The sequence below is a fragment of the Pleurodeles waltl genome, chromosome 3_1 (genome assembly GCF_031143425.1).
Source record: "Pleurodeles waltl isolate 20211129_DDA chromosome 3_1, aPleWal1.hap1.20221129, whole genome shotgun sequence".
NCBI lineage: Eukaryota > Metazoa > Chordata > Amphibia > Caudata > Salamandridae > Pleurodeles > Pleurodeles waltl.
Genome location: NC_090440.1, coordinates 1,063,207,790 through 1,063,221,985, shown reverse-complemented (window position 1 = coordinate 1,063,221,985; position 14,196 = coordinate 1,063,207,790). Strand labels below are relative to the sequence as shown.

Here is a 14,196-nt window from a genome sequence, read left to right as displayed (position 1 = left end):
AGCAGGGGCACACGGCTGTGCCCAGTCTCCTCCAAAACCGGCAGGCCAGGGGTCTGGCCGTCGCTGCGGTCTCAAGGTCTGCTGCACCGCCAGCAGGCCCCGTCGCAGAGTCTGCTCTGGGGCTGCCCTCTACTCTGCTTCCATTCCCTGGCTTCAAGGGTCCCGAGCAGGCCCACTCCACAGCATGAGTCTCAGACCAAGAGTCACGAGCCCCGACGTCCTGGATTCTGACGGCACCCGATTCAAGGGGCTGTCGCCATTTTAAGTTCCTCTTGCTTGGGTTCTTCAGTTCTCGCGCCCTGCCTAGGGACCTCTGCCGCACTCCTGGGCCACATCAAGCATCCCGCCCACCATGAGGAGCCACAGAAGGGTGCCGACAACACCTGGGAGGCTCACCAAACAGCCAGGATGGGTCAGATGGTGGCGGTTTCCCCAGAGCTCCCGGGCCTTCCACCTCACTCTATTTGCTGCTTTATGGTATCCCTGTTCAATATTTTCAGAAAAGTGCAGACACATTCCCATTTTCCATTTTTAAGCAGCTGTCATCCCTGTTCAGAGTTGCATATATTGTCTCTTTAAGAATAAAGACATATGTTGTGAAGTGCTGGTGTTCCAACGTGCTATTATAATAGCTCTGTTGAGAAGTGCTGTACAGTGACTACTAATTGGACAGTGCTGCTGAGAAATGTTTGCTTTATGATTTACTAGCATAAGAACTGTTTGCAACCGCTGCTATTGTTTAGTGCAATATCCCTTTAAATGCCTTTTCCAGTTCTGTAGGCCTGAGCCGAAGGAGATCGGCGGCTGTGGTGGAGAAGTGGAGGCACTTGGCACTCGAGGCTGGGGCTGCTGCTGGAGAGGTTACACTACACATTCCAGGCCGGACCTATGCTCTGTACTCTCTACTGCTTTGATTATAGACCATTAGCTCATACCATTCCATGAGGACCTGAAAGAGGGTTGAGCAACTTTTGGTGTCCAACAAGTTTAAGTACCATTGTTTGTATTTTCCTTAATTGAGATATAAATTATTTGATTTTAGTCATATTAAATCCAAAGACACGTTACGATTAGCCTCATAATTGTATCATATATTTCATATGATTTTTGTATTATGAATTCCATGAATTCAGCAAAATGCTGGTATTGGCAGAAAAGCAATGCCGCTCAATGCCTGAAAATGTAATAGTTGTGCCTGGGAACATTAGGTTGTATTATATATGAACCACCTTAGCACATGTGATGGCTGTATTAGGCAGGCGATAAGCATATCTTGAAAATACTCTGGTTGACCTATTGGTTCTAACTTAATAAATTTAACAGTTTTCTTAGTCCAAATACAAGTTTTACAACCTTCATTTACAGAACAGTTGGACCTTTTGATGATATCAATTCCTACAATGTCTTCAGTTAAAAATGATGAGACATCATTTGCTATCACAGTGCTCTGTCAAAGGTGATATGCTGTCACTTCCTTTGAAGGTACTGGGCATTGGATGTCATTTTTGATATTTTCCATACTAAATCGTCATCATTGCAAAGAAAATGCAATTTACCACCAAACAACAGATAATAAAAAGAATCTGCACTTATCAATGTCATTTATGTAATGCTGTGTCTTGTGTTCTGTGCATATCTATGAAATATCACTCTTAGAAATTCCAATTTTAAATGTAAATATGTCATCACTAAATGTGGTGAATCACCAAGACTTCGAAAATGTGTATACTGCTTACTTTAGATTACTTAGCCAATATCAGCTACACTTATTTGAGTACAATTTTTCAGTATGTAAAATAATTGCAATATGAATTTCATTGTGTTTCTTTAGAATGAAGAACCTATTTTTTCAAAAGATGGTACCAAGTTTTTTATGACGGTCCCGGTAAAGCAGGGTGGCCGTGGTGAATTTCATCACATTGCAATGTTTACAGTACAGGTAAACTGCTCTTTTCTTTTATTGTATTTTTAAGTGAAAATGCAGTTGATTTTTTGTTTATTTTTCTAATATGATTAAAAATCAGAAATACATTCTGAAATTCCTTAAAAGCCATATCGTCCATTTTGTTTACCTTTATTGCTCATTCACATTAACACCCTATATGAAATGCTGAAATGGGCTTGGTCAGTCAGCATGCGTAGAAACACAGTTTATCCGAGGTCCGTGAAAGTATAAAGTAAGGAAATTATGTTTAAAGGGTTATACAGGGATAGAAAGAGGGGTACTTACTATTCACTTTATTGCACACATGGTATTGGGTGTTAGCAGCGGTTAAATACTTTTGACCTCACTAGGCAATCTCACTTTGGGCACAACGTTTTTCGAGACAGGCAATTAACAACAGCTAAAGCATCCCACAGAGGAAATTAACAAATGTTAATACTCAAAGCAGAGATGAAAAAAGCACAATTATTTTTATTGTGTGACAAACATGCCTTTCATTGGTGTATGTGTACCCAAGAAACGTTGCTTTTGTCATCCACTGATCAGTATGAGCAATAACTGATGGTGTAATTTAACAGTTTAAAGTGCAATGTATCACATGTATTGCTATTGCAGCAAGCACAAATAGATCATGCATGATGGAAACTTGTTAGTTCCATTAAAATGTTTTCTATGTATACATAAGCCACATCTCTTCTATAGGTGGTAATTGATGCATGGCAATTCCCAAAATTACAAACAGCAAATGTATGCACCCAAAGATAACTTTGTGCATGACATCTGAACAAATTAAGCACAGATGTGCTTATGAAGTGGAGTGTTCAGAAACATGCAAGAAAATGAGGTGAATATACACAATGTGATCATTGTATGTAATTACCCACATTTGACACATGTCTGCACATCTAATTATGTATCTCTGTAAAACTGAGTAAGTGGTACTCAAAGTGGGGTAAAGCACAAACATATTGCCCCTGTTCAACAAGTTATCTATAAAAAAACAAAAATGTCAGGTGAAATATGTCTGTGCAAAAAGGTGCTAATTGTCATAAAGCATATGTTGCGCACATGCAGTAATCAAATTTTTTAATCTTATAAGTAAAAGGATTGTTCAAAATTGGATTTTGTTTTGCAATATTTAGCTGACTTTTGTGAAATCGTAACAAAGGTGTTAAAAAAGGTTGCTGGTATCCCACAAGAAACTATCACATACAGACGCAACCTGTGTAAAAAGGTTTTGTGAACAACATACAGGAGACTGTTTCAGCAGATGTTTTTCTGATAAAGCCAACACATGTGTTATGCAAAATATTGTGAATTTCAGGTAACACAAAATTTGGAAAGTTTGACCATTTGGTAACTTAAGTAAATCTTTCAGAAGACCTACTAAATAGTTGCTTATTTCTGCAACATATAGGTGGTCATTCTGACCCTGGCGGTCTTTGACCGCCAGGGCGGAGGACCGCGGGAGCACCGCCGACAGGCCGGCGGTGCTCCAATGGGGATTCCGACCGCGGCGGTAAAGCCGCGGTCGGACCGGCACCACTGGCGGGGTCCCGCCAGTGTACCGCCGCCCCATTGAATCCTCCGCGGCGGCGCAGCTTGCTGCACCGCCGCGGGGATTCCGACCCCCCCTACCGCCATCCAGATCCCGGCGGTCGGACCGCCGGGATCCGGATGGCGGTAGGGGGGGTCGCGGGGCCCCTGGGGGCCCCTGCAGTGCCCATGCCACTGGCATGGGCATTGCAGGGGCCCCCGTAAGAGGGCCCCTACATGTATTTCACTGTCTGCTGCGCAGACAGTGAAATACGCGACGGGTGCAACTGCACCCGTCGCACAGCTTCCACTCCGCCGGCTCGATTCCGAGCCGGCTTCATCGTGGAAGCCTCTTTCCCGCTGGGCTGGCTGGCGGTCTGAAGGCGACCGCCCGCCAGCCCAGCGGGAAAGTCAGAATTACCGCCGCGGTCTTTCGACCGCGGAACGGTAACCTGACGGCGGGACTTTGGCGGGCGGCCTCCGCCGCCCGCCAAGGTCAGAATGAGGGCCATAGATATTTGATTTATATTTTTTGGACCTTTTCTAAATTTTGTTTATCTTATGCTAAGGCAAATTCTATTTCTTATGTCCGACAATGTTAAATGTTAAATTTCAGTGGTGGCACCAACATTTTCACCAGATTTACGTAGAAAAAAAGTCTACTTTCTCTTTGTAAACTTTCCTGAGGAAACCACATTGGAGACCCTGTATATCTTTTGAAAGAATCTTGTTTATTCCAGGTTGTAGAAAGAGAAGGTAAAAAAAGTTTTTCTAGTGGACAGGAGGCAAGGGGGGAATAGGATTTTTAAAAGTCATTGGTATTTTTTCTAACATAATCAAGTCATAATCAAGTCATTCCCTTTTCCAAAAAAGAAATTGTAAAGACAATATTTCAATTTCTTTGGAGAAAATTTCACAATATTTCAATGGTATGATTTTTCAAAGTAGCCCAATCAAATAATTAGATACATCTTAGCTTTGAGACTGATGTTTAGGACAAGATTTTGGCAGAGGAACAAACCAGTTTTTTTAAATTTCGTAACAGTTACACTGTTAAAAATCCAGAAAATAAAGAAGTATCTCACTGTACTACAGTTTGTTAACAACATTAATTCATTCATAATACATATACTTTATAAAAAAATGCATTCCAAACCTGCATGAGATAGATAATATTAACTACTAATTACGTCAATCATTCACATTTTACATACTTTCCTTAACTTAGAAAATTAGTTCCATCGTTCATTGCAAAACCATCGCTTTTATGCCTGTTTATATCATTAGAGGTATTAAGTAACAAAGCAATGAGAATACTGGCATTCCAGAACTTTTACAAACATGTCATAAATTACATGGTGTCTGACATTTACAACATTTACAAAAATAACCACATAGTTGCACATTTTTGTAGCTGCATTGCATTCTGCAATGTATTTGTTCCGCAAGTTTTTTATTAGAGATGTTTGCAGGTGCGAAGTCTTTTGAACAAATCAGTAATGTTTTAAATAAATTGCAAGCTTCTCAAGGTGCAACTATTGAGATGTTTTAGAAAGTTATAGCAATTATATCAAAGATCCTTCACAGCAGCAGGAAAGGTTCCTGTTGCCAAATGTGACTTCTCAATGCAATTGGCAGTGCCTCCATCCCCTACATCGGGAGGCTTTCTGCCATCCACCTGCAAAGTCCCAAAGCCTCTATTCTCCTTCTTTTCCCCCAACGTGTACCGCTACGACCATCTTCTACACTCCTGTCCAGTGTGTCCCACTGTCAGGATATTCCCACACATGGCAGGCCATTCTTTTCTCTAACTCCCTCCTCAAAGTATCACTAATTCTACAAACCCTTGCATCGATCCTATGCATAGCTTTCAGGATATTGTGCAGATTATCATGTTTAAGATGAACTTGTTATCAAGGATATCCTTACAATAGGAAATATTCAAATCTATGATATCCTGAGTCCAGCTTTCTCTGAAAGAGTTCCAAGAGTCTGTGAAATGCTGGGGAACAAGCTTACATTCGCCCCTTGAAGGTAGGAAAGTACAGGGCATTTTTACATAGCACTCATGCCACCAGTGCATAATTTTTTCTGACCCTCCGGCAGCTCAAAGCGCAGACCCTTCGCTACAAAGCCACACAAAGCCACTTTGTGTGGCCTTTCATGGCCTTGTAGATATGGAGTAAGGTAACACAGCACAAGTCATTGTGCCTCCTTACACTGCGTCAGGGGGGGTGTTCCATGGGTGTTGTGGTGGATCCATGGATTTTGCTGCATTTCCCAGATGTACAAGGATCTGTAAATGTCTGAATGCATCAAAACTGTGTTCCTCCCCAGGGGAAGCATAACAAGGAGAAGAGAAGAAATATTTTTATTTCTCCTCATTTTGTCCTCTTTCTATGTGTGCTGCATTCCGCAGCACACGTAGAAAGAGGAAAAAGCATCCATGGATTGTTTCTGTGGAGGAAGTTGGCCTTTTGTGCACAAAAATATACCTTTCATCATGCTTCAAGGGTGCCTGCCAAATTGTGCACCTGCACTGGTTCAAAAGACAGGAATGCACCATACCTTGTAAACATGATGCATTCATGCCCTTTTAAATTGTTGTAGGGCAGCACAGCAAAAAGACTTGCAGTGCTGCCCTACTCCAATTCATTGTAAATATTCCCCTAAGTGTATTTTTTGCTGTGTTAAATTTGCACATTTCAATTCTTTACACAGGGAAAGTAAACACACTCTCTCCATTGCTAGTTGTAAATCAGTTGATAACTTCAGACAATTATATGTGCTTGAGGCCCTACATGTATTTATTCACCTTCACTTGTATTCTCCACTTTTACTTTTTTCTAGGAGTTGCTTTGACTACCTTATGTGTTTTCCCTTCAAAAGAAGAAATTACATTTTTTTGACAACTTTTCTCTTGCTTGGTTACACAGATGAAGATTTTAATAACAGTATGGATCATTTTGGCTATCGCTAATCAAAATAGGCTTTAGTCTCATCTGTTTTGATGCTTCTATATTAGTAGAGTATTAGCTACTACACTTTGTGTTACTGAGCTGTGTGTAAATGCCTACGTACAACAACACAAGATGGCTTTTGTCTCTCCAAACTACAAAACTAGAGCAAGTGCCTTCTTAATTCAAATAGAAAAAATCCACTTACAAGTTACATTGATTGGGATGTCAAATTATGCACAGGTCAGGAATAGACAGAACGAATCTGGCAAGTATGGCATAAGGTTAAATGATATCTATGTCTCTCATCTACTATAAAATGAATACCTATGCTTGATATTAATTGCGATCTTGACTGCAAACCTATCAATAGTCACATGGTTAGCAATGCTATTTGCACTCCATCACTTCAGTAACGTCAAGCTTTGCCTATGATTTAGAGTCAGAAAAACCTGTGAAATTAGTATGTCTCCCACTCCTGATCTGAATATGTCTGCTGCAAAGCATATTCAAATGAATACATTTGTGTATGTGAATAACAGTTTTTTAAGTTCTAATATCACCTCCAACAAGCACCAACCAAATTTCTGACACCCAACGTCCTTAGTATCTGGCTCAAATTTAAAGGGATCTGCTAGGCTGTATTGATTATTTTGCCCCCCCCCAGACATTACTGATTTCAGATGGTATAACCATTGGACATGATAATTAATCATATCTTCAACAAGTCCCACAATCTTCTTCCTCATTCCAACTTTTGCTCTTCTTATCCATCTCCCTAAAAAAAATCACAGACCTCTGCCAGGATTGCCAGGTAGGGGCAAAAGGTTGACTCCAAAACTTACAAATTTCCCTTCTTGTGAGTAAAAGCAAATAAAAAATCAGATTCCGATGCTTTCGATAGAAAGAAAAACTTCCGGCCTCCTACTGCACAACCCCAAATATATTTTGAGTTTGGGCTTACCTCCAAGGTGTTTCCGAGAGAGTCAGAAATACTTTTACTTACGCCTCTCCAAAATTCTTCCAAGTTTGGGAAGGTAGCAAATATATGCATGTTGTTTGCTTCAAAGCTACCACATCATTTACAGTTCTTTCTTCCTTAGTTTTGCCAATTTCCTTGGGATCCAGTATATTCTATGAAGGGTAAAGAAGTGATTTTTCCTTAATGCAGCTGGTTTAACCACTGAATAAAGTGCAGACAAAGATACTTCCCATATCTCTTCAGCTTTACACCTGACAAGTGTATGTCCCATGCAAGATGTGGAGATCTTTTCTTCAGATGCCTTCAACAGATGCTGGTACCAACATGTCACATCTTTCTTCATGAATTGGTGATCTTGAAGGTCTATTTCCATTTGTCCAGGCTCAGAATCAGACCAACCCTGGCTTTTGATCTATTTGTGCACTTGATTAATTTTAAATCTGGAGAGGGACCCATTTGTATTGCTGTTTCAATAATCCCAGGACACCCTCTGCAGGTCATCCTCCATCTGGTTCCATCTATTAATGCCACTCTGGCCCTCATTACAACCCTGGTGGTCAAAGACCGCCAGGGCTGTTTTGGAGGTTGCACCGCCAACAGGCTGGCGGTGCAAACTTGCATATTACGACCGCAGCGGAAGGGCCACATTCGCACCGCCGGGACCAGCGGTTTTCCACCACTTTGGTCCCGGCTGATTTAATCCTCCTGGGCAGAGCTACTTGCAGCGCTGCCCAGGGGATTACGAGTCCCCTTCCCACCAGCCTTTTCATGGCAGTAGGCACCGCCATGGAAAGGCTGGCGGAAAGGGGAGTTGCGGGCCTGTGGCATGGGCAGTGCAGGGGCCCCCTGGCATAGCCCCATAAAGTTTTTCACTGTCTGCACAGCTGACAGTGAAAAGCGCGACAGGTGCAACTGCACCTGTGGCACGGCCACAACACCGCCAGCTCCATTTGGAGCCGGCTCCCATGTTCCGGCCGACATCCTTGCTGGGCCGGCGGGAAGAAACTCGGTTTCCGCCTGCCGGCCCAGCGGGGATGTCATAATGGCCACCACGGGAATGCGGCCGCATTGGCGGCCGCACGGCGGTTACAACTTGGCGGGCGGCGGATGTAATGAGGGCCTCTGTTTCCGAGGCTACGAAAGACTGACAAGCAGGCAGTCCGGAGTCCACGGACCACAGTTTATCTGCTGTCTGCAGGCATTTCAATCTAACCTTTTTTAAGAATAGGCCTAGTAACATGGCCCTAAATATTGCCCCCACTGCTATCTCATCTGGGCAAAGGAGAATCATTCTTTTATTTTTCAGCTAAAAAGTCCAACAGTAAAGTTGTAGTTCTAAGAGCCCTAATCCTCCCACCCCACCTTTCCTACTCAGTTTATTCCTGTAGAGTCATATTCCCCTGCTTGCCCAAATAAAAGATGTAATTTTCCTTTGTATTTTTCAGGAGAGCCTTTTTATCAAAATCTAATAGCATATTGTTAAACAAAAAAGTAGATTTAGGTAAAATGGACATTTTCACTAAGTTAATTAGTGTATATAAAGAAAGGGTAAGATTCTGACATCTCTTTAACAGCCTATTTGTCTCACGGCCTATTATTTCAAGGTTCACTGTTGCTATTTTCCCTAAATCATGACTGATCTTAATCCCTAAGTATCTCATTTCTACTACAATTGCTATTCTGCTACAATTCTGATTCCGAACCATTATCTCTGTTTTTTCTTTGTTAGTCTCATACTAGAAAACTTGCCAAGGTTTCTCACCTCTGTTGTAAGATGTGGTAAAGTAGATACAATGTCTGAGGTATAAACTAAGTCATCTGTGTATAGGGATAGTTTCCTGGAATAGACACCTACTACTAAAGATTTGAATCACTCATTTAGGGGCATATTTATACTCCGTTTGCGCCGAATGTGCGTCAAAAAGTTTGACGCACATTCAGCGCAAACGTTGCCCCATATTTAAACCCTGACGCCCGAGCCGGCGCAAAAGGAAAATGGTGCAATGTACGTCAGTTTCTGGAAGCGGCACCCCGCCCTGCGTTAATGACATGCAGGGTAGGCGTTCCCGTCCAAAAACCGACGCACACAGCGGCGCGTCGTATTTATGCTTCCGGGCAAAAATGACTCCCGCGCAGTAGGCGGCGCAAAAAAATGACGCAAAGCACGAATAACGTGAAATTTTAACGCCTGGGTCAGGGCAGGCGTTAAAATGGGGCAAACACACCTGTACTTAATCAGAACACACAGAACAAACAACAGAGCAGCAGAGCAGCAGAGCAGCAACAGGGAGACATGGAGGTGCTTTTTCTTCAGCGTGCACGTAGACGCAGAGCCCTGCAGCAACAACAGCAGCTACAACAACAACAGCAGGGACCCCAAAGACAGCGCAGAAGGCAGGAGAGGATATTCCGCCCAAGAACAACCCTGCATGGCCTCAGGGAACGAGACATCATCCAGAGGTACCGGTTGAACTGGCAGGCCATTCAGCAGCTGCTGAGAAATATTGAACAGCAGTTGGCCCCCACTTTAGTGACTCCCCGCACTATCCTAACAGAAACAAAGCTGCTTGCCGTACTTCTCCTGCTGGCAAGTGGCTCGTTTCAGACAACTGGTGCCCTGGTTGGTGGAATATCACAACCATCTTTCTCCGCATTCCTGCCTAAAGTACTGGATGCCATCATTCGCCTGACACCCCGCCACATCTGCTTCCCTAACACACTGCAGATGCAGCAGGAAACTAAACAGGGGTTCTACGCCATCAGTGGCTTCCCGCACGTCCTTGGTGCAATCGACTGCACACGTACGCCTTGTGCCACCTGCTGCAACAGAACACCTCTACCGCAACAGGAAGCACACACATTCAATCAACATGCAGGCCATAGTCGATCACCAAGGACTGATCAGCAATATTGTGGCTAAATATCCTGGGAGTGTACATGACGCATTCATCTTCCGTCACTCCACCATCAACCAACACTTCCAGGATGGACGATACGGCAATGGACTACTTGTTGGTAAGGACAAAAAACAAACTCATATACACACTGCTCAGAAACCCTCTAGGACAAACAACACATACACCACAATAGCAACACCTCGCCAGGAACACACTGAGGTACTCACATCACTAGCCATGTTTCAGAAGTCACCATTGAACCTGTCACACATTGGAATTTACTGTACAGCTTAGTGTGAAGACATTAATGACTGTGGTAGCCTAAATGTCACCTTGCAAATTGGAAGTCTCACAATAACCTGTACACTAATACAATGCATAAGTTTAAAGGTATGGGATGGCCTGGGTATGTTCATATGAACGTTTCAAATACACTTTCATGTTTCAACTCTGCATGGAACTATCATCACACCCCCAGTGAGGACACACGGACACCTCTATCACAAGTCACAATGCAAGGGAGGGCACACTGTACTGGAGAAACCAATACATCCTGCTGACAAACAGTTAGCCAACAAACACTTGCTCAGCCAAGGAAAAAAACTCAATGCAAAAGTTTTCACCAACAACCATAGTTGTCACATTAGTACACAAAAGAGTCACAGACAACACAACACAACTACTGCCATCAAAGATCCGTACAACAGTGCCTCCTACATCTCATTGATCCCATTCTGTGTTTCTCTTTCAGCTGATCAGGGGTATGGCATCCAGCCTTGGATAATGACACCATTTGGGAACCCAAATACTGCTGCTGAGCGGGCATACAATGACGCCCACAAGAGGACACGCAGCATTGTGGAGCGGACCTTTGGGATCCTAAAGTCTAGGTTCCGCTGCCTTGACATCAATGGCGGTAGCCTACTCTATTCCCCAGAGATGGTCTGTAAGATCATACTCACTTGTGCCATATTGCACAATATTTGTGTAAAAAGGAATATTCCCCTCCTTGACCAGGACCCAGACATGCCTGAGGATGACGAAGAGGAGGATGCTGGCCTGCAACAGGAGGGGGAACAACCTAACATGGCAGCAGGAGTGCGTAGGCGCCAACAGTTTGTAAATAATTTTTTTTCTTAATGTATCATAATAACTTGTATTACACACTTGTAAATAAACACAGATAACCAACACCACATCATGCTTTGGCCTATGCATTTCTGACCACCTTTAGTTTGAAATCGCTGAAGAAGAATGTCATCTCATTGAGCAAGAATGCTATAACATTCATCACACCAAAAATAAACATCACAAATGTATGCACAGAGGGTAGGATGTGACATGATACATTACAAAACTCAGAGGCCAACAGGAGTACAAATGTGGCAATTACACATGCCGGATCCAAACACCTGAGACAGTCTCTCATCCAGCCCAAAATTTGAGATCATTTGAAAGTCACATCACACGTGTTCAGAGACAGGGTGGGACCATCCATGTGTACGTGACCATGTCATCAATGGCTTCTCTCAAGTGTGTGATATGAGCAATACACAATTGGAACAACATCAGCTGCCACTAACTCAGGAGGAGACCTTGAAGTCACAGTGACAACATACACCCAGACAGGTGATAGTGGATCCACATTCCAACACGCATGTACACATATTGAAAGTAGACCATCACAGTTGTGTCCCAGTTAGAACTTAGCAGGAAGAATGTAACATGCCACTAAACCAGTTTATGCAGAAAGGGACACAGACAACAACAAAATTATTCTCATTGGCACATCAGGAACGCTCAGAGTCTTGCAAACATAGTCATTGGAAAAAGGTATGCAAGTTTGCTCCAATTCATCATTACTGCAAACGTCAAATGGGTTAATGAGATGAATGAATGGTCAACAGTCATTCATACCATATGGCCTTACATTAGCCTGCTGCTGCAGGTTTGCCATGATATAATAAATAAAACCCATGGATACAGTAGCTATTCTGGATGGTCAAATCCTAGGGTGCTGGGGGCCTAAGTCCACCTCTACCGCCCCCCAAACATACAAGAATCTTGTACTTGTGAACTAAACACATGCATAAGGCACATGTGTGGGCTACATGTCAAAAGTCCAACACAAATCAGAAACACAAAATCATAATGGGACATGGTTAGCCCCATAAAAACTGTAAGTGACTATTGCACTCCCTGTTAGGACTACAGATAAAAGCATCACCATCATAATTGTGGACACATTTTGGAGAAGGAATACATCATGGTATCCCATCCATCATTTCAAAATAGCCATCTGCAATTACCCAAAATATGTAGACAAATATGGTCAATACATTAGTTAACGTATCCAAAACATTACAGTGTGAATGCCTTCTATACATACAACAACGGACATGTGTCATATCCAAACACAAATGTGTATCACATAGCACCGTTTGACCATGACAAATCACCTTTCCAAAGTTCAAAACATGAAGACATAAGGAAAAATTTGCTCCAAATTCTACGCATACAGCATGGGCGTCATAATTTGTTCACGTACATGAGTGCACAGAATGCAGAGTCAAATATAAATGTATCCAAAAGTTTCACATATTTAGCCATCAAAGTATAATTTACATCATAATTTTTTTTGACTCAGCATCATGTGCACTCTTGTACGTGGAAAAAATATGACGCCCATGATGTATGCGTGGTAAAATTGACGCTACATGAACAATATGTTGGTGATCTCATTGACATTCAAAAATTATTAATATTCATATCATATTTTTTGACTCAGCATCATGTGCACTACTGTACGTGGAAAAAAATGAAGCCCATGATGTATGCGTGGAAAAATTGACGCTACATGAACAATATGTTGGTCATCTCATGTACATTAAAAAATTATTAATATTCATATCATATTTTTTGACTCAGCATCATGTGCACTACTGTACGTGGAAATAAATGACGCCCATGATGTATGCGTGGAAAAATTGACGCTACATGAACAATATGTTGGTCATCTCATGTACATTAAAAAATTATTAATATTCATATCATATTTTTTGACTCAGCATCATGTGCACTACTGTACGTGGAAAAAAATGACGCCCATGATGTATGCGTGGAAAAATTGACGCTACATGGACAATATGTTGGTCATCTCATGTACATTAAAAAATTATTAATATTCATATCATATTTTTTGACTCAGCATCATGTGCAATGTAATGCGTCAGAAAAAATGACGCACAATTGTGTATGCGTGAAAATATGACGCATAACGGGAAAATTAAAACGGCGGCCATTTTCTGCAGGAAGTGATGTAATAGGATGTTTACAAAATCTGTACTGGAAGTTAACTTTCACTTTCACTTTGCAGTCTCAGATTTATCTAGACTGTGTGGTTGTGTGAAAGGTGTTGTCCTGTGCTTTACTGCTTTTGTGTCCTGTGTCCCTTGTATTTTGTTTTTTTGTGAATCTATTCTTGTTGCATAACATTGTCTCAGTCTGTTTAGTCTTGTTTTGTCTATTCCTGTGATTGTTTGTATTGTCTGTGGGAGTCTGTTGTGGGTAGCATAGTTTTGGGGGTTAGTTGGGCTATTTTTCTCCTTTTTCCTTTTCCTTCACACCTCTACCTTTCCCCATTTCCCACTTTTACTTTCTTATTTCATTTGTCTATTTTTCAAGCAGTCAATATGTCAGGTAGGCCTCGCCTGTCCAGGATGGGTGAAGATGAATTGGGGGGATTCATATGGCTAGTTAGCCATTTCCTCCCACTGATGCTGGAGGCTGGGGGCCGTGTGATACAGGGGTATCACACGGAGGCTAGGAAAATCCGGTGGGAGAAGGTGCGCCATCACCTGGTCCGGGTCTACGGGAGCA

At 42.3% G+C, this 14,196-nt stretch overlaps 1 protein-coding gene across 1 annotated transcript in view; it reads left to right on the top strand.

Moving 5' to 3' along the window:
- Positions 1 to 14,196, top strand: part of DPP10 (dipeptidyl peptidase like 10) — a 1,473,102-nt gene that overhangs the window by 1,133,755 nt on the left and 325,151 nt on the right. The window contains exon 13 of the mRNA XM_069224346.1: positions 1,832 to 1,939. Coding sequence (XP_069080447.1) covers positions 1,832 to 1,939 — 108 coding nt within the window. The remainder of the gene's footprint in view (positions 1 to 1,831; positions 1,940 to 14,196) is intronic.